The sequence below is a fragment of the Copadichromis virginalis genome, linkage group LG17, assembly GCF_057382275.1.
Source record: "Copadichromis virginalis isolate Kocher_CV1m ecotype Utaka linkage group LG17, C_Virginalis_male_GT1.1, whole genome shotgun sequence".
Classification (NCBI taxonomy): domain Eukaryota; kingdom Metazoa; phylum Chordata; class Actinopteri; order Cichliformes; family Cichlidae; genus Copadichromis; species Copadichromis virginalis.
Genome location: NC_140634.1, coordinates 17,193,630 through 17,218,683, shown reverse-complemented (window position 1 = coordinate 17,218,683; position 25,054 = coordinate 17,193,630). Strand labels below are relative to the sequence as shown.

General features: G+C 41.8%; 3 protein-coding genes across 4 annotated transcripts; 1 reads left to right on the top strand and 2 right to left on the bottom strand.

Annotated features, from left to right (window-relative positions):
- The first annotated feature begins 45 nt into the window (after positions 1–45).
- crebl2 (cAMP responsive element binding protein-like 2) lies at positions 46–4,642 on the top strand. Of its 2 annotated transcripts, XM_085436606.1 has the most exons (4): positions 46–270; positions 900–948; positions 2,887–3,081; positions 3,801–4,642. In XM_085436606.1, the coding sequence occupies exons 3-4, from the start codon at positions 2,887–2,889 to the stop codon at positions 3,954–3,956; spliced, it is 351 nt and encodes a 116-aa protein (XP_085292732.1). In that variant the 5' UTR covers positions 46–270; positions 900–948; the 3' UTR covers positions 3,957–4,642. The 2 variants fall into 2 exon arrangements, with proteins under 2 accessions (XP_085292732.1, XP_085292731.1); XM_085436605.1 differs by lacking the exon at positions 900–948.
- Positions 4,643–5,622: 980 nt separating this feature from the next.
- gpr19 (G protein-coupled receptor 19) lies at positions 5,623–13,985 on the bottom strand. The gene is made up of 2 exons (XM_085436604.1): positions 13,921–13,985; positions 5,623–7,858 (listed from the first exon to the last, which is right to left on the bottom strand). The coding sequence occupies exon 2, from the start codon at positions 7,830–7,832 to the stop codon at positions 6,558–6,560; it is 1,275 nt and encodes a 424-aa protein (XP_085292730.1). The 5' UTR covers positions 7,833–7,858; positions 13,921–13,985; the 3' UTR covers positions 5,623–6,557.
- Positions 13,986–20,596: 6,611 nt separating this feature from the next.
- LOC146689232 (GTPase IMAP family member 4-like) lies at positions 20,597–24,155 on the bottom strand. The gene is made up of 2 exons (XM_085437572.1): positions 24,122–24,155; positions 20,597–21,171 (listed from the first exon to the last, which is right to left on the bottom strand). Exons 1-2 carry the CDS (start codon positions 24,153–24,155, stop codon positions 20,597–20,599), a joined length of 609 nt encoding a protein of 202 aa, XP_085293698.1.
- Between the last annotated feature and the right edge of the window lie 899 nt (positions 24,156–25,054).

Here is a 25,054-nt window from a genome sequence, read left to right as displayed (position 1 = left end):
TTAGTGGTAGCTGTCTTTGTTCCATTATTTTATTTAATAAAGTTTTGGTTGTAAAAAAAAAAAGTGACGTAAACGCGTAGACGTCAGCAGATGTAAACAAAGCAGGGAGCTGTCAGACTGATCGGTGATCAGACTGATTGATGAGCTGCTTCTGGAGCCCTCGCTGATGATACCGAGCCGGTTCGTTCCGTCCAGACTTCCGGGAACACAGTGTGATCTCTGAGCGGACCTAACGGCAGCCTGCGCGTTAGCATCATGGAAGACAACAAGGTGAGCTAGCTAAGGACTGCTAACGGCTAAAGGAAACTGCGGGGTACTAATTAGTAGCTTTAACTAGTCAACGTCTGGTCACTTCACCTTTGTCAGTGTCGATAGTGTCGTTAACCTCCTATGACCTGCCGTCCACATATGTGAACATCACATTTTGGGTTATTTAGACCAAAATACTGAATTTTGCTCTACAAGGGCCTGATATCCACTTACAAGGACATTATACTGCTACTGGTCTATCAAAATTTTAAACGACTATGCTCTTATATGGCTCTCATTTTTCTTAAAAACAAAAATTGTTTTTACATTCATCGGGCCCCAATATACCCAAATATCAAAGAGAAATTAAAAATGCATGCAGTGGAAGAGTTCGGGTCTTAGGAGGTTAAAGAAGGAATCACTTTAATGGGCTAGATTACAGCTGTGTATCCTGTGTGCTAACCGAGGTTACGTTAGCTCCCCGTGCCGTAAACATGTTTATTTCAGGAAGGATAAGAAATTATTATTTATAGAACAACAAACCTGCTGTAAACTGTCTGCAGCTCACAAGAAGTTTATTTATTTAATGCTGATATTCATCAGCTGTCAGATATTATTAAAAAAAACCTTCCTGCTGTCCTCACACCGAGGTCTGAGGGACTTCAGGACTGCTGACGCTGTTTTCCAGTGTTCTGATTGGTGAGTAGAAGTCAGTCGTACTTGTTGGATGATACAGTAACGAAATACTTTGTTACTGTATCTGTAGTTTACTTAAGTAGGTTTTTTTTCTGACTAGTTTTTAACTTTTACTCCCTGCATGTTTAAACAAATATCTTAACTTTCTACTCGTCACTGTTTCAGACAGGCTCGTTACTTTTCCTTTAACTGATTTGAGGGGAGTCATTATTTCAGTCACTGCGAGCCTCCAAACTTAAAACCAATCTGAGCCTAAACAGAAACACATAAAAGGAAATCCCATTCGTTTATTAATCACCAGGCGATGTGGCATAAAAAGAGATGTAGTCAGGGGTTACAGTGGGCCGGAGTTTTGATTTATTTATTCATTTATTACGTTTTTAAATTTTTATTTTTTTAACACAACACTAGAACGACTGCAGGTGTCCATAGGTTGTGTTCACAGTACTTCAGCATCTAGCTAGCTACTGAAGAGGAGCGAGGATAAAGGGAGTAACATTTTGTGTTAGGTAATTTGAAATGCAGCACTTTAACAAACATCAGCAAACACACGAACTGTTTGTGTGCAGTTTGTCACACAGTTGCTAGCTAAAGGTCCAGCTTCTGTATTTCACAGGGAGAGAAAAGAAAGAGGGGTAACTACACTCAGAGATGGAGAAAGATAAGAAAGGACAGGAAACGAAGAAGAGAGCTTAGATTTAAAAGGACGGCTCATTTAAAGCTTACTCGTAAGTCCTCATCAAGTATGTTATCCAATCAGATATTGGGTCTGTACATGTGCAACTGTGTTTTTTCATATTGTGAAACATGCTAAACAAACTGAGGTAGACTTAACTGTGTTATTTAAGGCCTGCATGAAAATCATCTGCAGGTTAGTGCAGGATAAACAGCTTAGTTTGCTGTACTGTGATGGATTTAAAGTAAAGAACAGTATGTGACTGGTGCACAGTGGCTGTGGTTCCATGGTCAGATTTACTTTACATGAAGTGTAGCAGAGAGTCATTTGAATTTTAGCTTATGATGCTGAGACTCATTCACTGAATTCCACCTTCATACCAACTTTATAGTGTCTAATATAAAGACAGCATAAACAGTGTACTGTGAGTGTATGGAAATCAGCCAGGACAACTCATGAAACATCTGCTCACATCTGGTTGAATTCAGGTGTGTAAATCCACAAAGAGCAGCAGGTCAGCTGATCACAACCTGTACACTAAGAAAATTTACTGGAGCTCTCAGTAGAAATTATAGTGAGTTATGATATTTTTTTCCCCAACACTGAGCAATTAAAACTGATTTTAGTGTTCACCCACCTGCTGAATCCACTCTAGCCCCTGACTGCATTCATTTTGTTGTTTAAAAGTAAAGTCACCCTCTACAATGCAGGCACCAGAAAAGAGTTTTTATTTTCCTTCCTGTTCATGTTCTACTTAACCGATTCAAGCTGAGTACAATTATTGGAAATAAAATTTAGACTGAAATAAAGTTTGTATTCATATCGACTAATATTGTTATGTCATGACATTCATATAACACAAGGCTCAGTCAATGCTGCATAAAAATAGGTGGAGGAAATGTTCTTTGAGGAGCTACTTTTTCTTTCTCTGAGTACATTTCAGAGCTGGTACTTTTTTTTTACTTTTACTTGAATAAAAATTCAACTTTTACTGGAGTATTTTTTTAACAGTAGTATTGTAGAGAATGTGTGTACTTTTGCCAACTCTGCTCATTCAGGTCTAGTCTGGAAGCTAATTTGAGAGCTTTCACTGTAAATGAACTTTAGCACATCCAGGCGTTCTGTGTGTGAGCTGGCTCAACCAATCCAGTCAGAAATAACAGGTATCACCTCTCTGCTCAAAGCACATTAACAGACCTGGTGGTGTCTGCTGGTGGTGTCTCTGTCCTGTGTCTAATTTATCGCTCGTGTCTGCTTGTCATCAGATGGCGGGCAAAGTGAAGAAGCCGGGAAAACGCGGCCGTAAACCTGCCAAAATCGACCTGAAGGCCAAACTGGAGCGAAGCCGGCAGAGCGCCCGCGAGTGCCGAGCCCGGAAGAAGCTAAGGTACCAGTACCTGGAGGAGTTGGTTTCCAGTAAGGAGAGAGCCATCTGCGCCCTGCGGGAGGAGCTTGAGATGGTGAGACAACACCAGTTAGACATGAACTCAGATTTCAAACACATGATTGAGCTCTGTGCCAAAGAGAAGCTTCATAACACCGACCACAGAGGTCAGACACTCCCAGTTTAAACACACAAGTCTCTCTACGCTCCGTTTCCTGGTATTTAAATAAAGTTTGAAAATGGGGCGCACACAAATGTAAATGGCCTGCATTTGTATAGTGCTTTTCTAGTCCATAGGACCCCAAAGCGCTTTACACTACATTCACACACACATTCACACACTGGTGATGGCAAGCTACATTGTAGCCACAGCTGCCCTGGGGCGCACTGACAGAGGCGAGGCTGCCGGATACAGGCGCCACCGGGCCCTCTGACCACCACCAGTAGGCAAACATGGGGTTAGTATCTTGCCCAAGGATATTTGGCATGCAGCCAGAATGCAGCCTGGGATCGAAACACCGACCTTCTGATTAGTGACTGACCTGCTCTGCCACCTGAGCTACAGCCACCCACTTCACCCAGTTTCTGTTGAGAGTAAAAACACGACCGCAGTCACCTGGACAGGTACAACTGCAGCTCTCTGGGCGATGAGTCAGGAGTTTAACTTCAGCTGTGCTTTTAGTTTCCAGTGGTTATGAGAACACGATGAAGGTCAGGTCAAATGCTCGTCATATATATTCATCGTATATAGACTGTTAACTTGCTGTTCACTTGTCTCCTGTCGTCCTCCTGCAGTACAAGCAGTGGTGTTCGGCCATGGATCAGGGCAAGATTCCATCAGAGATTAAAGCTCTGCTCACCGGAGACGAGCAGAAAATGCCTCCAAGCGGTGGCAACAAGACGTCCAAGAACAGCAAGAACAACATCAGTAGCAGCAATGGGCAGAGTTAGACGCTTTTCCACCTCCTTCTCCTGCTCCTCTCCTGCATTTCATCACTCACACAGGACTCATGAGACCTTTAAACCTCCAGAGAATAAACCTCCCTCTGTTCTCAGCACGGAGGTTCACCTCCTCGTACAGTGCATGTAGTAACCCTCACAGCCAGCAGGGGGGGTACAAAAGCTCCTGGCTGCAGGTCAGATCCGACATCTTCACACAGAAGCAGCAGAAAGTTGTTTGTGGAGCTGAAGCTTAATCACCATTCCAGTGAATAAAGATGTTAAACTTGAGAACACAAATACATGCTCTGAACTGAGGATCAATGTCTTTCTGTGGTGGTTTGCAGGTCACATGACTTACTCCTGTTTCTAAACTCTTATAGTGACGTGTGTGTGCAGCTGTTGGACAGCTGCTGTGTTATTGTTGTCTGGTCATCGGGTCAAGCCGGGCTTTCCTCTGGTTTGATCCTGATAACATTTGTGAGCTGAAGGACTGACTAAACCAGCAGCGAGCAGGTCGGTGCCCGCGGCTTCTTTTCACGCACTAAAATCTGAAATCTTGTTTCTGAACAGCTTGTAAGCTCTTTTTTTTTTGTGCACCTTTGTAAACATAGCTGAAGCACTTTGTTTTAAGATTGTAGAAAATGTGTGTTTAAAATGTCTAAGAGCAAATAAATAAATAAACTGTTTGATCCTCAGTGAAGCTCAGAGTATCTTCTGTTCATGCATGAATCTGAGGACGGGATAGTTAAGATTCATGCATGGATCCCAAACATTTGTACTTACAGCAGGTAATGAGTGTCCCGTAAACAATGTACAGATTAATGCAGACTCACAGGAAGTGCTGTGACTGTCTGCAGGAAGGAAGAGAGGGACTTTGGATGAAACACAGTCTCAAGACTATGGGATCTGATTGCACTGATGTTAGTGCAGCAACTGCACGGACGGAGCCACCGTGTTCATTCTGCAGACTGTGGAACATTTAAAGTGCAAGTTGGTACACACATTTACCTTCTATGAAAAACAAGGTCTACAATAAAAACTCAGGTGAGGCTCAGCAAGTCACAGAATCAGGTAAACATAACCTGAGACTAAGAGAAGCATGTGATGTTTCCCATTGTGTCATCATTTATTACACACTGAGCAGTCTGCAGAGGCACTGTGTGAAAACCTCAGTGCGTTGTTACTGCATCCATATCAGTTAATCAATGGACTTGATTATCTGACCATAAGCAAACAAGAGCACCTCTATCAAGCTGCTGCTGTAACACAGGTGAGCGACACCTGTAGATCAATGCAGGTCACTGCTGCTGAAAGAGATCCAACCAAATCCTAGAGTTTCTCAGTGTTTTTGAGCTTTAGTCAAATACACGATGACGCAGTGGATTATGTGGTGCACTGACCTAATGTTAGGACCAACTAATGCTCGTAACCTTGCAGCAATGTTGCAGCTCACCCCTGATCTGTAATGTATATGCAGACTTCAGATATCCACACTTTAGCGTGCACAAGTCTCAGATGTACTAATGCCTTAAAAACAGAAAGAGGTGAATGTGCAGCAATGACTTTACTGACTTCATTAAATTTCACTCTCTAAAAGCTTGCTTCTGTTTCTCTGTCTTTTGTCTTCTGGAACATTTTCCTGGATATTCCCACAAAAACTCATAAATTTCCTTCATATAACAAATCATCTTTAATCACACTGATCAAACTTCATGAGAACTGATCACAGCTACAAACATCCATTTGATCTCAAGTCTGGATATTTCAGCACACTGGAAGGAGGACAAATATTCAGGTTCTATCCCTGTCGAGCGTTTCCACACAGCAGTGCTGAGGATGATGTTGAGGAACCCATCTCAATCAGAAATTACAGGACTTAAGTCCCTCTGCAATCGCACTTTAAGATTTAAGCTACCGATCCACACCAAACGAGTTCTGCCTTGATGCTTTTTAAGAACTAAGCACCATTCTGAAAGTGAACCGAATCAAACAGTGTCTGCATGTTGTCATGTTTAGCTATGACCACTCAGCTAAGTTTGAACCTGAATGGGTCTTGCTGACATGGTTGTTAAAGTCATAATTGATCCTGATTGTATTCCAATGATTCAGCCCAGTTTATTTGAACAAGCTTGGATCCCGGGCTTTGGTATATAACCAGCTCACCGTTACTCAGTCATTGTGACAAAGCAGATAATGTCAGTGTTAACATTTTAGCCTTTACTAACATTAGCATCTACCACGTACATTACTGTAGCAAACCAGATGCAGTTACAAGACTTTTATGATCGATGACCACACAGAAAGTTAGCTAGCTAACAAGTTGACATCAAAACACAAAATGGAATTTATCCATGGAGAATGATCCATCAAAACACAGCACGAAAACAAATTCTGATTGAAATCTGAAGTATAAAAATCACCAATATGGCTGCTATAGGGTTTCTCACATCACAAAAAGCCCTTTATACAATCTGAACACATTCGGTAAACGTTTTACTTAAATACAGTGCTAGCATGTTAGCCTCCAGCTAATTCACCTGCCACCACTGGCACTGCTATGTTAGACAAGTTTATGTTTGTGAGTTCAGTTTTAAAGCTGTCCAAGCTCATTCACACAAAGGTATTTGGAGGGTTCGCATTAGTGGGCCAAGCTACCTTCTTTTCTTTAGCTTCTCGGTCAAATGTATCGTAGACCGAGTCTTTAGTCACCATCTTTGCTTGCACTGGGATGTCCACCACCCCAACATAATTCTTTTTGGCCATGCGGGAGCTTGCGGTGATGGTGTAGGCATTACTGCGGTAGCATTTCATGGATGACATGCAGAATGTCTCCCGCATGCCACGTCTGAAGTTTGCATTGTAGACAGAATACAGGGTGGGTTTGGATGCTGTGGAGCTGAAGGAGATCCAGGAGATGGCTGTGAAGAAAAGCAGTCCCTGCCTGCTGGGCCCATCAGACTCCCTCGGATGCCACAGTTGGGCAAGATAGAAGGGTGTCCAGGTGAGGAAGAAAACAGAATTAAGCATAAGGAACATTTTGATGGTCTTGACTTTAGTCCGCGGGACAATGTTCATTGTCCGCCGCACAGTGTGGCCATCAGCACTGATCCTCCAGATGTACCTGACCACCCTCTGGTAGAATGATATGATCAATCCAGCAGGGACCAGAAAACCAATGAGAAGGTGAACTGCTGCGTAGACTATGCTGCCCCAGCTCTCAGGAAGGAAAAAGTCACAATGACTGTCTGTAGATGTAGATCCATAGAAGAAGAGGCAGGGGGAGACGAAGGCTGCATCAAATAACCACGAAGCCAGAATCATCTTCTTTGCCTTTTCTCTGGACACTTTGAAGCTGAGGGGATAGACGATTGTGTAGAAGCGGTCTATTGAGATCGAAAGCAGGACGTAGACCTGCACACCTGGACAAAGGTGCTGTAGATAGCGCACAGCCTTGCAAGCTGCTGTGCTCATTGGCCAACGTCCAGAGGCAACCTGCAAGAGGACGAATGGGGCACAACCGAGGCTCATGAGCAGGTCCGCGCAGGCCATAGACACCACAAAATAGTTGGTTGTGGACTGAGTCCGTCGGCTTCGGTGGATGACCAGGCATACGAGGGCATTTCCCAAGATGGAGACCAGCCATAGAACCCCAAATACCAAGCCTAGGACGGCAACCTCACCTGAAGTCAGCTCATCAGGGACAGAGGTAGTATTCAACTGGCCGGTGGACGTGCCCTCGAGGCTGCAGAGGGGAGTTGTGGGTAAGGTTGCCAGGACAGTTGAGTTTTCTCTCTTGGAGTAGTTAAATGACATCTGATACATGAACGATGGCAAGTAGATGGAGGGATTGACACCGACTGTGTTTGATGTCTGGGCATACACCATTGCTGTACTGCTGGGTCAGAGAGCAGCTGTGGAGACACAGACATTTGGCATTAGAAAAACCACAACCAAATTAATGTTTGGGAAATATTTTTCAACATAAACTGTTTATTTATCCCAACAATACTCCTGATTACCAGATACAATCGACAGCTCCTCACAATCCCTACACCAAGTTATTACTCAACAATAAATAGTTCAGACATGCAAAATAAAAAGGTTTGTTGGTTGTTTGGTGGTTAGATAGACTACTGCTGGTCATCTTTCAGAAAGGTGTGAGGCTCAAGAAGTAATGAGATTTGTTTTATTGGCGAGATACGTAGGTTAATGGCAAATTTTTTGATAGATACAAAGGTAGGTAGTTAGGAGAATGGGTCGTTGGTGTGTGAACAGATAGTCAAGTTAGTTGACAGGTACGTAGATTGGTATTCTGGTAGGTAGATGAGGTCATTGGGTAGAATAGCTGGTTTGTGAAAGCACCATAGGTTATTAGATTGGCAAGTCAAGTGGTTAGGAAAATTGATTGATTAATAGTTGGCTGAGTGGTATGTTGGCAGGTGTGCTAACAAAAGATAGAAACTGCTTTATCTCATGAGGCCCACCTGTCTCAATGTTGTAGCCAACATCAGGTGAAAATTAGTGACAGGCTAGTCATTCTTCGTTTAGATTTGAAAATCAAAATCGACTGTGCCTAATATTAGTTAATGCTAACTTGCATGCTAATGTTGATAGATTACTAGCTATCGATGTGTCCTGAATAGATAAGGTCAGCCGTACTACCCAAATGCCACAGTTGGGTTGCTAACTTAGCATCATCAACTAATGTGACAAAATAACCTTGTAATATTATTGCTAGTAAAATACAATCTCAGTACCAAATTACTTCACCAATGAAATGTTTATTACTGTTTTCTGGAGCACTACCAGGATGCAGGGGTGGATAGCCAGCTAGCTTTAATTTAGCTACACTAGCAGTTTCATTGCATTCAAACTCTGAATGTAGTTCAGTTAAAGGCCAAAGAAGTCATTAATAAGAGTTTGTTGATGTTGCACAGGGAGCTTAAATAGATTGCAGGGTTAGTCAGAATTAGCGTCATTGATACACAGCTCCAGAAGCTTGTTTGTAGATTGGCATTGAGATAAAGAGTGAAGGATATGGTCGGTTGGTAAGTTGGTAGGAAGTTTGAAAGTTTGGTTTGTTGTTTGGATATCAGATAGTTAGCAGTAAGTAAGTTAGCTGAGAGTCATACTGGTGAGTTTAAATAAGATAAGATAAGATAAGATAAGATAAGATAAGATAAGACTATTGATCCCACAACGAGGAAATTTTTGCGTTACCTCAACTTAGGTCAGAAGGAAAATACAAAAAATACAAATAAAATACAAACAAATAAAAAGATACGTAAGATAATACACTATATACAACGGTAGCATACACAGTAAGTGATTATGGTTTGTTCATGTCACAGCCATGCTCATCTCTGAGTTCTAATTAAAACATTTACAGAGGGTGATCTTTGCTCAGTAGGAATTCTACTTGGGACTTGAAATCATGGACAGGAGCGTTAATGAAGCCGTAGTTCTACTTCAGAAGTCACGTCTGGGGAAATGTAGAATCTCCAGATATTAAAAAAGTGAGGAAGCTGTTTATGTTTTCTTAAAATCCAGGAAATGTCAGAGGCAGCAGTGCTCAGGACTGTTTTATGGAAACACAGCTGCATGTTTTCCTCTCAGGTACAAGACAAACTCCACCACATGGAACTATTCATCATCACCGTCCTCATCTCCACCTCAGAACTTAATTCCCAGTCAGTGCTGCAGCTGATTTGATTAATCCTCCATAGAGAGCCGGCTCTCCTATGAGGTCGCTCTTTAAGGATGTGAAGAAGCTCTCAGAGGAGATTCTGTTTATGGCTGCCGTTGTGTTTACTCTTCTGGATTTAACCTTAGCAACCACATCCATCTTGACTGATGGTGGGTAGGTAAACGAGGGAAGCAGGACAACGCAGTTTAAACTAAAGCGTCACCAAAAGAGAGTAAACATAAATCACTCTGAATTATTTAGGTTTTTGGTGTGTTTAGCTTTCTGACATTTCACGCCCCAAATGATTTAGTATAAGGTGTAACTGATAATTAATGCAGACCTGTGCTTTTCCTTATTAACCATCACACACTAAATATTCCTAAAGATATTATTTTTAACTCTCAATCTGTGAGAAAATACACACAGTCACAGCAAGACTTCAGACACAAAACCCCGAGGCTTTCATTATTATATCTGGAGACTTTAACCATGCCACACTGGACTCTACTCTGGCTGCTTTTCACCAGTTTGTGAATTGTTCCACAAGGAGCAACAGGACAATTGACCTACTGTATGCTAATGTGAGAGATGCATACAGAGCCACCCCCCTCCCCCCACTAGGGAAGTCAGACCACAACCTGGTTTACCTACAGCCACAATACACACCCGTCGTCCAAAGGCAGCCTGTCACAACACGCTCCATCCGGAGATGGAGCCCAGAAAAGGAGGATGCTCTGAGAGACTGCTATGACACCACAGACTGGGATGTGCTCCTGAGCCCACATGGTGAGGACATAGAGGGGGCGACACACTGTCTTACAGACTACCTCAACTTTTGTGTGGACACAGTCGCCCCTGCTAAGACGGTACGGTGTTATCCTAATAACAAACCGTGGGTAACACAGGAAGTCAAAACTGTCCTCAACATGAAGAAGAAGGCTTTCAGGAGCAAAGTGAAGGAGGAGATGAAAGCAGCACAGCGGGAGGTGAAACGCTGCCTGAGGGAAGCAAAGGACACCTACAGGAGGAAGGTGGAGCAGAAGTTGGAGAGGAACAATATGAGGGAGGTCTGGAATGGTGTGAAAACCATCACAGGCCACAACACCAAGAAAAGCACAGTGGGGGGGGACTGTGGAGAAGGCAAACGAACTCAACAACTTCTTCAACAGGTTTGACCAGCCCACAACCCCCCCACCCTCACCCTCACCTTCACTACAGAGTCCTCTCCCCACTCTCCTGCCTCCCTCGCTTCCCCCCCTTCCTGACACCATGACACCCCCCTCCTCCAATCCCTCTCTCAGCAGCAAGACATCTCCCCCCCTCCCCTCCTCCCAAACATCTCCCAGTGTCACAGTGGATCAGGTCAGGAGGCAACTGAGGAAGCTTCGCCCCAGAAAGGCAGCAGGCCCAGACAAGGTGTGTCCTAGGATGCTAAAGGCGTGTGCTGCTGGTCTTGGGGAGCCGCTACAACGAGTCTTCAACCTCAGTCTGCGACTGGGGAGAGTGCCCGCCCTATGGAAGACATCCTGCATCGTCCCGGTCCCCAAAAAGAACCGGCCCAATGAGCTGAATGACTTCCGACCGGTGGCACTGACGTCACATCTTATGAAGACTCTAGAGCGGCTCTTCCTCAACTTCCTCCGACCACAGGTACAACATGCCCAGGACCCACTACAGTTTGCATACAAGGCGGGTGTCGGAGTGGAGGATGCCATCCTGTACCTCCTACACAGAGCCCACTCACACCTGGATGGGGGAAAAGGCACGGTCAGGATCCTGTTTCTTGACTTTTCCAGTGCCTTTAATACCATCCGGCCCTGTATGCTTCAGGAAAAACTGAACAGGATGGAGGTGGACCCCTGCCTGGTGGCTTGGATCTCCGACTACCTCACCGACAGACCACAGTACGTCAGGCTGAAGGACATCACGTCTGACACTGTGGTCAGCAGCACAGGAGCACCACAGGGAACTGTGCTGTCCCCTCTTCTCTTCACCCTGTACACCTCTGACTTCTGCTACAACTCTGAATTATGCCACATTCAGAAGTTTGCAGATGACACGGCCATCATGGGGTGTATCTGGGATGATCAGGAAGAGGAGTACAGAAGTCTGGTGAGGAACTTTGTCGCATGGAGTCACACAAACCACCTGCAACTCAACACCTCAAAGACTAAGGAACTGGTTGTGGACTTCGGGAGGTCCAGAGAAGGTCCACTGCCGGTTCAGATAGAGGGGGAGGAGGTGGAGGTGGTCAACAAGTACAAGTACCTCGGGCTGTGGGTGGACAATAAACTGGACTGGTCATGCAACACAGAGCACCTGTATAAAAAAGCCCAAAGCCGACTGTACTTCCTCAGGAGGCTGAGGTCTTTTAACATCTGCAGGAAGCTCCTGAGGATGTTTTACCAGTCGGTGGTTGCTGGAGTACTTTTCTATGCTGTGGTGTGCTGGGGGAGCAGCACAGCAAAGAAGGACTCATCCAGGCTGGAGAAACTGATCAGGAGGGCTAGCTCTGTGGTCGGCATGAAGCTGGACACTCTGGTGACAGTGGCAGAGAAAAGGACACTAAAGAAACTGATGGACATTATGGACAATGCTGGGCATCCTCTGCACACGGCCATTAACAACCAGAAGAGTCTGTTCAGTGACAGGTTGCTTCTCCCCAAGACAAGAACTAACAGACTTAAAAACTCCTTTGTCCCACACGCCATCAGACTGTTTAACTCCTCTCTGGAGGGGAGAGGGAGGGGAAACAGGAGGACAAAGGAGGGAACAACTAAGCTGTAGTGCCTCTTCACCTCACTGTACAATACCTTGTGCAATACTTTTGTAAATAGTCAACAGTGCAATAGACTCAATACTTGAAATGTGCAATTCACTTGTATTTTTATTTTTTATTCCTATTTATTCTATTTATCCCCTTTGTATATTTTATTTATATTTGTTTCTGTATTTATATATGTGTGTGTGTGTGTGTGTGTGTGTGCGTGTGTGTGTGTGTGTGTGTGTGTGTGTGTGTGTGTGTGTGTGTGTGTGTATATATATATTTATATATATATAACAATTCTGTAACTGTAACTTCGGTCGTTGCTGTGCTTTTTTTGGAAATCGAATTTCCCAGAGGAACCCACCCGAGGGATTAATAAAGTTTTATCTTATCTTATCTTATCTCTTATCAATCATGCAAAGCTACTCTAGAAGAGTCCAGGAATAAGAGTATGAAGCTGGAAATGAACAGAATAAGGTTACCTTTAATAATTACTTAAATAAGTCTCCAGCTGTAATTTAACCCTGCTGTAAATCTTTCATATTATAAACAACACATGCAGACATTTGAAAACAAAAAGTGTAAATGTAAATGTACATTTAAATTATTGATCTGGATTAATTCCACTCTGATATAAACACAAAGGACTCAAAGCGAACAGTTTACTTCATCCATAACCAGGATACTAATAATTAATAATGAACACAAAGCACTTTTTACTGAATGACTAATTAATTATTGTTATAATGTCATAAAATTACAAATGTTCATCATCATGCTCTCACACTGCCAGAAACTTTCTCAGTTTTTGTTCAAAATGTTCAGCAACTAAAATCTGATATGTTGATTTACATGAGTTTATTAGAGAATTACAAAACTCCAGATTTAATTTACTTTATTTGCTTTTCATACATAATGTAATTTAAAAAAAAAAATCAGTAACGTTTTTATCCAATAACTGATAATCAGCCGGTTACGTGTCTGTTTGCCCTGAACATTAGAGTCAAAAAAGAAGTGATCGATTAATCGATGCATGGAAATAAATGAGCAGCTATGTTTTGTTTGTTTTTGTTTTGTTTGGGGGTTGTTGTTGTTGTTTTTTTTACATCAAAGTCCTGATTAAAACAGATCTGTGCAGATGCCGATCTGCTGTACATGGCCAAATGTTTGTGGACAGTTCGATGAAGGCTCTCTAACTGAAATGATTACCTCCTCCATTAAAATACGAATGTGTCTCAGAGGAGGCTGATGATGGTGCTGTAAACCCCGCTGTGACTGATTCCGGCCTGAAGCCCATCATGTCTACCTGCTCACCGCTCACACCAGCACAGTTTGATGAGCTGAGCAGCTGAGAGTCCAGCCTGACCGCTCATGGAAAAACACCGAGCAGGCACACCTGCTGCAGCTGTCCGCCGCGTGCAGCACGTCATGTCCTCTGAATAACGAGCTCAGGCTCAGGCCATGTTCTGAATAAATACGGATTAAAAACCAAGATAAGGAAACAAAAGCCTCCATCTTACGTCATTCTAGCCGCTCCTCCGGCTCCTTCCATCCATCAGCAGTCAGCGCGGCGTCACGGATCCTGCCTAAACAACATGTCTGCTGATGAAGAGGAGGATGATGAAGGATGGACGAGGCCGACAAAACCTGCAGGTGATCAAGTGTCCCGGAGTCCGCAGGTGAGGCAGATACGCGCTCAGAGGATGGAGAGACGCTTCATGATGGTGTCTGATTCACAGGAGGAGGAGGTCCGAGCAGCCAGCAGACATCACGGCAGCTGGAGGATGAAGCTGCAGCTGAGGAAGAGGAGGGTGGATGTTTTCTTCTCTGTCAGCAGGGGCGGACCGAGGCTACATGAGGGAATGATGAGCCTCAGCTGAAGACTGCTGTACAGAAGACTGTTTATGCCAATTATATAAAAAACTGAATTGATAATAAATTTAAAAAATACATGAATTTAACAGAAGTGCAGACTGGTTCCAAGTAGAGCTTCAACATGCAACAAGAAGAAACGGGAGTGAGACAAAACATTTTTTTGAACATGCAATTTATTAAAAACAACATTTGAACTGAAACAGGCTTTTTTTTTTTTTTTTTTTTTTTACAGCTGATCAAACGTTTAAGACTAAAACAAAAAAATAAAAGCAAAAACCCTAACCCTAATGGGGCTGCAGTCTATACCAGTAACGGCCTTAATTTGGATCGAGGATTGTCCAGTGTCTTGTCACCAATTGGCTCCTCCGGCTCAGTGCTTGAAAAATTTTGGGGGGTTTTCCACTTGATGTTTTTGTTCCATAACCCACAGGATCATTTAGGAAATTCCAAATGATTGTCTTACTGCGTCCGACCTCAGCAGTGATGGTGTGCAGCAAGAAACCCTGCTTATGCAGTTCAACAACCCAACAACGTTCAAAAAGGGAAGTTTTTTTGCCTTTGCCATCAGAAGGTGATGACAGTGTGAGCACCTGACAGAAAATGACAATGAATCCATATTTTTGCACAGATTTGGCCTTTTAAAGGCACGTGGTCCTAAACTTTTGATCAGCTGTAAAACAGCCTATTTCAGTTTAAGTGTTGTTTTCAATAAATTGCATGCTCAAATAAATATGTCTTGTCTTCCTCTCATTTGTTGCATGTTGAAGCTCTACTTGGAACCTTGTTAAGATCCAAACATGCAAAATATGATTTTTTTTGCGCCATTTTTCAAATGGTCCACAACTTTTGATATGGACTGTATAATCTCAGATCCCATAAACAACACTGGAGATCTCTGTCCAGAAGAGTGCAGTCCTAGGAACGGCTGTTAGAGGACCCAGGCTTCAAGGAAGAGAGACAAAAATATAGACATTAACAAAAACAATTTTATGATTAAAATGATATAAATAAAATAATCCAAAGTATGACGTCCCTCCGCTACCTTGGGTGTGAGTCTTTCACTCTTGTCCTAATAAAGCCAAAAGTTTTGTTTTGTAGGGGTTTAAAGCAGTGTGGATGAGCGAGGGCGCTGGCTAACAACCTGTCCATCACAGCTCCAGAGTTTGCAACTGGGTTGCACTACAAAAACATCATATAAGTATCATTTATTAGTTCATGTTCATGGATACAAGCTGATGTATTTCAGTATTTTTCATGTCTGTCCCAAGAAGTTGCAACACTTTTATTTGAATCCAAACCCCCATCGTTATCCATGTCTCACAGATTCATCTTTAGTGCCTGAAAGTGAGACGTTTTTAAAGACCACTAAAACATTTTAAATGAGCAACTAGAGCTTGACCTATTTTTTAAGACAGATATTTAAAAAGTAAGCACTCATTTTTTAAATTTGTTCACGTTCTGCCTGTTTGTTCCAAAAATGTTGCCAACAGGTAAGTTGCAGAGTTCCCTCTGGTGGACAAACAATGCAACATTAACTGTCATAACATGACTGGAAGGTGTTGCTCTGACCTCTTCTTTACTTTTGTCATTTTCATATATTGGCTGTTACAGTTGCTGGTAGAGATAGATAGGCCTATTCACTGATCCTTATGTTGAGAGATGATCAGGCATCATGAAGACGAACTTTCCCTTTCCCATTCATTCATTGACACCCTAACCCCCTTCTTCTGGTCCCTTTTAATCAGTCAGTGACTCAAATTGGCCAATGAATCGCCCCTTCTGGTGGGATGGGGGCCTGAGCTCACACAGGGCAGGGCTGGTTCAGTGTTTGCTGTTTGTTGTTGTTTACAGCGTCCTGCAGCCTCGGTGTTTCCCATCGACCGTCCTCACTGTCAGCCCGCTATCTCTGTCTCCCAGGCCTTCAACATGTTGGCTCTATAAAAGGAAATGATGTCGTCCATCTGTGGTTATTGGTCCAATGCTGATGGGGGTTGCTTGCGCAGCATATCACCATGACAACCACTGTGCTGAGAAGACCAACAGGCCAGTTGCTATGGGAAACCAACGATGGTGCTAATATGAGAGAGGAGAAGGAATAATCATAACAGACAGTAAAAATGGTAGTAAGAAAATATTTCAGACACTCGTTCATGTAACCAGGTGAAGACGCTTCAAACTGGTGTTTCATGAATTAAAATGGTATCCAATTACTGCCAACAATAGAATTTAAATATTTATTATTTATTTATTTATGTGAGATACAAATAAAAAATTAATAAAAGTCATTATTTGTTATTATTGGCCAATGAAAAAGCTTTAACTATTACTTTAATTTAAAATATTTGGAATTAAAGTAACAGATTTGACCTGGTAAGTAACATTTACATTTAATAATCAAACATGTTGATGTGCTCTTGTATTTGGCAATATTAATCATTATTAATATTAATCAGCTGATGAAGTTTTTAAAATATTTAGTTTGAGTTTGGGTCTTATTTGTACTGAAATATGTAAAAGGTTTCTGAAAGTACGGAAGGTAAATAATACCAAGAAAATCTATCAGGGGAAATTTCTCAGAATCTAACGTTATGTGTAACTTAGCCAAAAATCACACTTTTAATTATTATTTAATAGTTGAATTATTTTTAAAGCATTTTTATTTGATGTCCTAAAATGAAAAATGTTCCATGATTTATCCTTCTACAGATTAACGTTTTATTTCTATATTTTTTGTTTTTGGTGTTTCCCTTTTTTCTTACCTTTTATGACCTTTGAGAATTTTACCCAACTTCCTACATATTGTGATAGAAATAAGACTAAAAATCATGTTGCACATAGATAAAAACAAACAAACAAAACATTAGTAACATTAATATGACAGTTTTAATACAGTGAATGTATTTTTGATTAGGATAACTGATGTTGGCCTAGTAGCAATTGGATTATACGAATCAGAGTAGTGTTGACACAATAATGGCAATAACAAACACTGTCTCTATCTTGGCTGCTAACATTGAAAGAAAATATTTGTTATGTATCTTACTGATGAATAAAATCAATCTTCTTTTATATTATACACAAGCAATGTTCCCTCTAATTTTTCATGTGTCTGAGCGAACACACAAACTCCCTGAGCGGTCCCTTGAAGCACTGTGAGCAACATCAGACGTGTGCACTGTGGTCACGCCAGCATCGAATCCATCCAAGTTACATGGTTTATTAAAATAATCAAATTACAGCATTTACATTTATGTTACACTACTTTTAATTAACTGCTTTAGCCCACTTACAATGAAAATGTAAAAGAAATCTTGTTCATGACCTGTGTAGTATGTTAACACTATTGGAAGTAAAAATAACTTGAACTCCAATTTTGAAAACACAACTTTCTTTTTTCTTTTTTTTTTTATAAAGCTCTGACTTGTATTATGAGTCTGTGGTCTGGGAGAGAGTCCTGTAACTCTCTGTCTGCAAAATACAGTAAATAATGACCAATGTTGGGCAATAATTATATAGTTACTTCTTCAAAAAAGTAACTGAGTTATGCAAACAAAGTTTTTTGCAGCTGTTTACCTAAAAATGCAGCCAAGGCATTTTTTAAAATAAACGTTTCAAACTATTTACAGAACAATCAGCTGTTCTGCATCAAATTTGAAATTATTTGTGCCACTCCAAAAAATAATTTCTGTCCACTATGAGATAAAGGAGAACAGCCTGATACCTGCAGGCCTGACAACAGGAGATGTATCACTCCTGTAACACCTGTAACATTCAGTAGTCGCCTCATTGTTCTGACACACACAACAAAACTATTGACTACACTACACACTAACACAAGATTTGCGCTAAACGTTGCAAATCTCTCACATCTCAAAACACTGCCGTCACTCCTAAAACTTCCCCCCTCCCTAAACAACTAAATGCCATGTTGCCATATCAATTTTTGATTGGTCGACATGGTACATTTTTCCACCAATAGGAAAGGGTGGGTTCTTTTGGTTTCATCTTTCCTCACAGGCGGAGAGGGGTTTCGAGCGTTTTCCTTATAAAACGCCGTTTTTACCATTTCTTCGCAGTAAATATAAACAACAATAGTGCTCAGGAAGAAAACCAAACATTGCAAATATTTTTATCATAACTCTGGTTTTCGTGGCCTATCAACACAATTTAAAAACTGGTATAAAGTCCACACTTTTCCCGCCAATTGTTCCATCTGTCCTGCTCACATCTCCAAAGGTTGTCCACATTGTCATTAACGTGGCTTCTCTCCACATCAGCCACGCCCCTTTGCTAGCTAAAACACCGGTGTCGGCACATAAGGATGCTGTCATAGCCTGTCAGCAACGTTGATTAGCTGCTTATATACGAATGTGAATGGCATTATTGGCTGGATACTGACCAACACTGCAAAACAGAATTGTTAAAGTATTCTGAAACCAGAATATTAGTAGGGCAACAGAAAGGGGTTGTCATTGTAGGGTAAGAATGTAACAAAAAAATCTAAATCTGTAACAAACAAACACACAGAGCGATCGATCTATTTTATCGATCTATTTTACTCGATCTATTTACAAGGGAGGCCCCGGTCACTGTCTCAGAAAGCACTCTGAATCCTACCGCAAAATGACCCCGACTCAGACCTCCGCTTGCCGCCTTTTTATTGAAAACAGTTACAGTACACACAAGCACCTCCCATTTTAAACCCCCCCTATGGTTACAAAAGACAAGGCACTATGTGTGTATGTGTGTGCACGTGTAAGCACGTGTAAGCACGTGTGTGTGTGTTTGGGGGTGCGTTTGTGTGACCTCCTGCCCACAAACGGATCATAAAAGCAGGAAGCTGTCACGGCCAGGCGGATCAGCTGCACGCTGATCAGCCCTCTCTGTTTCTCTCCCTCTTCTCTCTCGCCGGGGCGGAACTCACTGTGGGTTCACGCCCTCGGCCCACGCCCTCGGGAGATGAGACACCTGGGTCTCATTAAGGGGAGCAGCATTTAAGCGAGGAGGTGACTGCTGTTCGTCGCTGGATCGTTGTCTACCACGCGTTAGTGAAGTCAAGCTACAGCAAGTTTAGTTAAGAGTGTTTTCCTCTGTGCGTCTTTCTTAACCCTGTCTACAGAGCTTCCTGGATTTTTCCCCGTGTGATTCCCGTGTGGCAGTGTCGGAGTGTGAGCCTGTGATCGTGTGAGTGGATATTCTGAAGAACGCGTGCTTTCCCTTGGACTTCCCTGGAGACCCCTTCTCCCCACACTCAGCTGTATATAACACCCCCCCCCCCCCCCCCCCCGCACGTTCTTGTATATACACCTGGTGACTTGTAAATAAACCCTTCTTGTGAACATCAGAACCGGAGTCCTGCGCTTGAGTCCTGCTCCAAACCGTAACAGAAGCTCACTACACAAGAAAACAGAACTTTCAGATAGGATGTCCCTAATAAAACGCTTCAGCCTCCCCCACCAACAAACTGGCTGGAGACAAAGGAATGTCTTTGATCATGCTGCTTGAACTAAGACTTATAAATTTAAGTAACACAATGACAACATTTAACAATTTGACTCCAACAGTGGCACTTCTAGCTTTTATTTTATTTTATTTTTATTAAGCTCAAATCACTTATTCTGTCCTCCAGGTGTCCTGCAGGTTTTAGAGGTGTCCTTGAACTAACACAACTCATTTAAGTGGCTAAATTACCTCAACTTCTCTTGAAGTTCTCCAGAGACCTGGCAATTAACTAATCATTTGATTCAGGTGTGTTGACCCTGGGTGATATCTAAAACCTGCCGGACAACGGCCCCTGAGGACTGGAGTTGGACACCACTGGATTACGTGTTGCTAATTATCAGTTGAAAATGTAGAGGATGTTGCCTGTCTAATTTGGCTTCATACATGCATGTTGGTTGTGCAGCTCTCTGTTATGAGCTTATTCAAATTCCTTAATGAACATAGGTGTAAAATGGGTCTGTGATGACCTGACAGGTGTTTTAGTGCCTAAGTCAAACCAGAAACAGTTAAATCAAATACTTAAACAAAGTGAAACTGAACTTTTCTTTTTTTATGTTTATTTGTGTTTTTCAAACCAACACCTCAATAAAAATAAAAAGTCAATGGAAACTTTGCTACAGGTATGAATATTTGCAGTGTGGTTATGCTGCTTAAAGACAACCATGTAGTTTTCAGTAGCTGAACCTGTTAAGTGTTAATTTTATATCATGAGGCTCAAATACAGTGATTAGAGTTTTCTAATGTGTGAATTTAGTTGTCATGACACTGACTGACACTATTTCCTCCACTAAGACCACAGAGTGGCTTTCACTGCATAAATCACATTGTTAAACATCGTCTCCGTCCTTTAGGAGACTGTTCAGGTCTCCGTCTGGCCTTTTGTAGTTGGTCTTCCAATAGTCTTCGTTGGCTCTCTGCAGCTTCTCTTTGACGCTGTTCCTCTAATCTTCTCATCATGTTTGATCTCTCTATCTCATTCTGGAATTGTTCAGTGATTTTCTTCATCTCCTTCTCATACTTTTCCTGGATTTTCTTCTCCAGTTCGTCTCTTTCTCTGCGTATTTGCTCCTCTTTCTCTTTCAGGACTCGTTGTTTTTCCTCCTCGATTTCTCTCTCAGCCTCTTGGAACATCTCATTGGTATAATGGCTTCCTCCGTTCTTCTGAATTATACTTCCGATCTTCATGAGCAGCTCGGTGACCTCAGCTTGGTCCTTCTTCTTGTTATTGAAGACGTGGTACTGGCCATTACATCTGGCCACGAGTTCCTGCAGGTCTAAGTTTTCCCCCAAGAAATCCTCTATAGACGTGTCCTCAAGTTGATCCCCACCAGTAAAGAGAACCATGCTGTATTTGTCTGCTGCCTGGCCAAAGGCTTCTTGAATTTTACCTTTACCTGATGGGGTACAATATTGTGTCGAGTCGCAAATTCTTAAGCCAGTATGATAACCTTATCCCACCAATGCTGTGGAGGTTCCGCTTTTCAGATGCAATTAAAATCAAATCACTCAAAAACATAATCTTGAAAAGTTCATTTAACAGTGTCATATGAACAGCAAAAACAGTACAAATACAGCAAGACACACATAGCAAGCAAAGTGAAGTGAACTCTGGGGTGTAGAGCCAGCGGAAACACACAAAATGGACAGAGAGGAAAAAAAGCTAGTTGGGGCATATCAACCCCTCCTCCAGCTGCTGGGTAACTTTACATTCCTTGCTTTTTACTTTTAATTTTCTACTAATAAGTATTTTCTCAACTCTACAAATGTCAATATTATCTCAGTTATCAATATAATATGTTTGTCAATACTTTTCTCCAATCTGTTGCCAATCCTACTTGCACTTTGTTCCTTTTTTAATCTCCAACATTTGTGTTACAAAACTCTCTGGCACTATGCCATAACTTTCCAAGCTCTATTCGAACACCTTGTCATCCATCATTTTCAGTTGGGTCCCTTTGACAGTTGTATTGCCAAAGTGGGTCCAAAAGTCTGCAAAACTGCAGTTAAAGGTTAACCTTCATGACAGTTTTGTTGGCTTTTGTTGCCAGAAGTAGGCTACTATATTTAATAAGAAAAGGTTTTTCTAGACTTTGGGTAACTGAAGCGAGAAAACAGAATCCCAGGTGAATCCTCAGCAGGGCCAGATTTGTTCACCATATCGGCTATAGGAGACGTGCAGAGAGAGAGTCCCAGGTGCATACTTAGCAGTGCCAAGTTGAATTAACCCAAAGTTCACCGTTGGCCATAACACGATCAAAGGTTACTTATTAATCCTGATTACTAGATTTTCAAACAGGATTGGTCCGCATGTGCTCATACAACAAGTGGCACAAACTTTATTAATATAATTGTAGATAATATTTGACCTAAATATATGGGTCTTGTGATTTGAACATCTATGTTAAATGCTTAACATGTTATTCCAATGTATAAAACACTCCAGTACAAATGTGCATATATGAGTATATATGATTACATAGTATATATGAGTATATGTCCAGTGTAGGTATATATGTCATAAAAAATCCACAAAATTGCTGTTGAGGGGTTCCTGCTGCTTCTGCTCCTGCAGACATTAGAAAGTCCATAGGAGAAATGTCAGCTGATTAAACAATTGTTATGAGATAATAATAAAATGCAGTGACAGCTCTTGGAACCATAAGGCAACAGATTTAAAATAAACTGTGGGAAATAAACTGAAACCAGAATATTAGTAGGGCAAAAGAAAGGGCTTGTCATTGTAGGGTAAGAATGTAACAAAATGTAAAAAAATCTATACACATAAAACAAACAAACACAGAGGAGTGTGAGAGAGAGCACCATGGCAATGATCTGAGCCACGCCGATGCACACACCCAGGAAGCGCAACACTTGCAGCTGCTTCGTCCCACGGATGAAGCTGTAGATCTTTGGCCCTTAGCCCTAAAACACGCCCGCGCACGTACAGTGACATGTTAATACCTTCTCCAGATACTGTATAAACTACGGTCGCACGTTTGCATCATGGTGCTGATCCAGTGTCCTTCCCTTATTATTTATTCCGAGTGTTATAAATATAAAGTAATAAGAATAAAAAAAAATTAAGTAATAAATATAAAATAATGTATTTATGTATTTATGATGATTCAATTTATTTGACTATCCACAGCTTATTAAATGTTTAAACCGCAGAAATACAATAATTTTGCTGCTGTAAAATCAGCATTTTTGTCATATTTGAAATATAAATCTGATATAATCTGTTTCTTAATGTATTTTTTTTAACACAGTTTATCTGGGCTTAGCAGTGTCTAGGAGTATACTTGCTTGTGGCCTCCCCGTGGCTATTACCAATAACAAGACTGCTGTAGATAACAGTTTATCACACATTACACACATGTTCACTTTCACTGGCCATTTGATTACATTTCTTTAGCCAATAAAACCATTTTCTATAATTTTCCTATAATTATTAGAATTACATTTAGTTTCCTCAACATGAGTGACTCCTTTCATTGTTTGATTTTAGTATCAATCTCTAGCAAGCACATGAGATTTACACAGATGATTCATATGACTCAGTGGTGTCACTTGGCAGACCAGCATGTTACTTGGGGTGGTGAATACAGGAAAAGGGAAAGAAAAAGGCCCTATACAAGAGGTGGTTACAGCTAGGCACTAGTGGTAAGATAGGAAATATCTTTCAGCCTCCAATACAATCATCCTGTATATTCTTATCACTCATGTGAATGAGTTTTGTGTGTGTGAATTAACCTGGCCTTGTCTTTCACATGCAGGACGTATCCTTGGCTCCCTCCCTTCAGTTTCACACACCTGGAGGTGATGAGCTCACCTGTTGTTTGTTTTTAGTCTTTGCTTGGTTGTTTAACTAATCATAGTTCCTCTGTACAGGAATGCTCTCTTTTTCTAGTACCTGTCAGTACTCTTGCTGCAGTATTTTGGATTAACTTGGACATCCTGATAATAACAAATTTCAGTAGTCCAGCCTAGAAATGATAAATGCTTGCTGGAGAGAACCAACAGAGACTTGAGACAAAAACCAACCAACCGTTGGATTCAAACCAGGACCTTCTTACTGTGAAGGGACAGTGCTTACCGCTGCACCACCACGCCACCCAGAGTCAGAACCAAAGGATTCGAACTTGTTTATAAAGTGGGTCCACATGAGAAATGCTCCAACATTAGTGTGTGTGGTATAAAGTAACATGTTTGATAGTGAAACACACTCGAACTAAACTTTGTAGCTCTGTGTGGACGATTCACTAAAGAACACGAATCGCAGACTGTTCTGTCTGCTCTTTTTTCTCCATGTTATATCAGCACATATATCACAGCCAGGCTGACCTCTGGCTCTCTGCTCTCTCAGATATGGCGACATGGTACCAAAGACCATTATGGGGAAGATCTTCAGCTCCATCTGCTCTCTAAGTGGCACGCCGGTCCCTGTCAAATTTAGCCGAATCTACCACCAGAACCAGCGAGCCGAGAAGAAACGACCACAAAGGGTGAGCACTTTATCCATCCATCCACAGACAAACCGTCTTCAGAGTGTAGCTGGAGGACAGCAGTGACCTGGGTTTTAAATGGAGGACTTCAGTGTTTTCATGAAGAACTTTTACTTTCTAAAGAGTTTAAAACTTTGTAAAATTAACAGAATGTAAAGAAATGGTTGACTTTATGTATGTTAATAGGCGTGGGCAGCACTCATGTAATCCCACACTTAACCACATGACTGTGCTGTGACTCTGGAAGCCTCCAGCCTGCCCTGAGGCACGCTAACATTATTGTTATATTAGTGTTAGATGAACATCTGTACAGACATGATGTTCCTGGAATACATACCTGATTAATTTTAGCAGTTGAAAGCGCTCAGACTGCAGCTTTAAAAACTAACACAGAAACTTTAGAAGTCTGCAGTCATTTCAGATCTACAGACCAGAATGTAATGCTGGTCATCACACTGAACCTTTCTGGTAAGACGCTGCCACCGTGTGGTGAACGTATTCGTTGCATATTTGCAGAGGTGTTTACAGAGAGCAACTGTGGATGTGGGTGTGTTTACAGCTGTGAGTGTTCAGAGAGAAATCCAGAGTATCTCTGAGAGGAAGCAGGGCACTTCTGAAGTAAGAGGGCCGGCTGCTGCAGAAGGTCACTCACACATCAGTGTGGTGACAGTAGTTTGTTCTAATTTTGAAATCTGAGTTTGTGCACAACCCACAGGAGAAAAGAGAGGAAGACACAGAGAGCAGGAAGCTGTCCAGGCTTTACTTCCTCCCA

Bases quoted from the DNA above. Each gene is read 5' to 3' on its own strand.
- gpr19 (XM_085436604.1), bottom strand. From the start codon at position 7,832: ATGGTGTATGCCCAGACATCAAACACAGTCGGTGTCAATCCCTCCATC.
- LOC146689232 (XM_085437572.1), bottom strand. From the start codon at position 24,155: ATGTCGCCATATCTGAGAGAGCAGAGAGCCAGAG. The intron at 21,172-24,121 runs GTCAGCCTGGCT...GTACCCCATCAG, and splicing joins GAGAGAGCAGAGAGCCAGAG to GTAAAGGTAAAATTCAAGAA.
- crebl2 (XM_085436605.1), top strand. The intron at 3,082-3,800 runs GTGAGACAACAC...GTCCTCCTGCAG, and splicing joins TGCGGGAGGAGCTTGAGATG to TACAAGCAGTGGTGTTCGGC.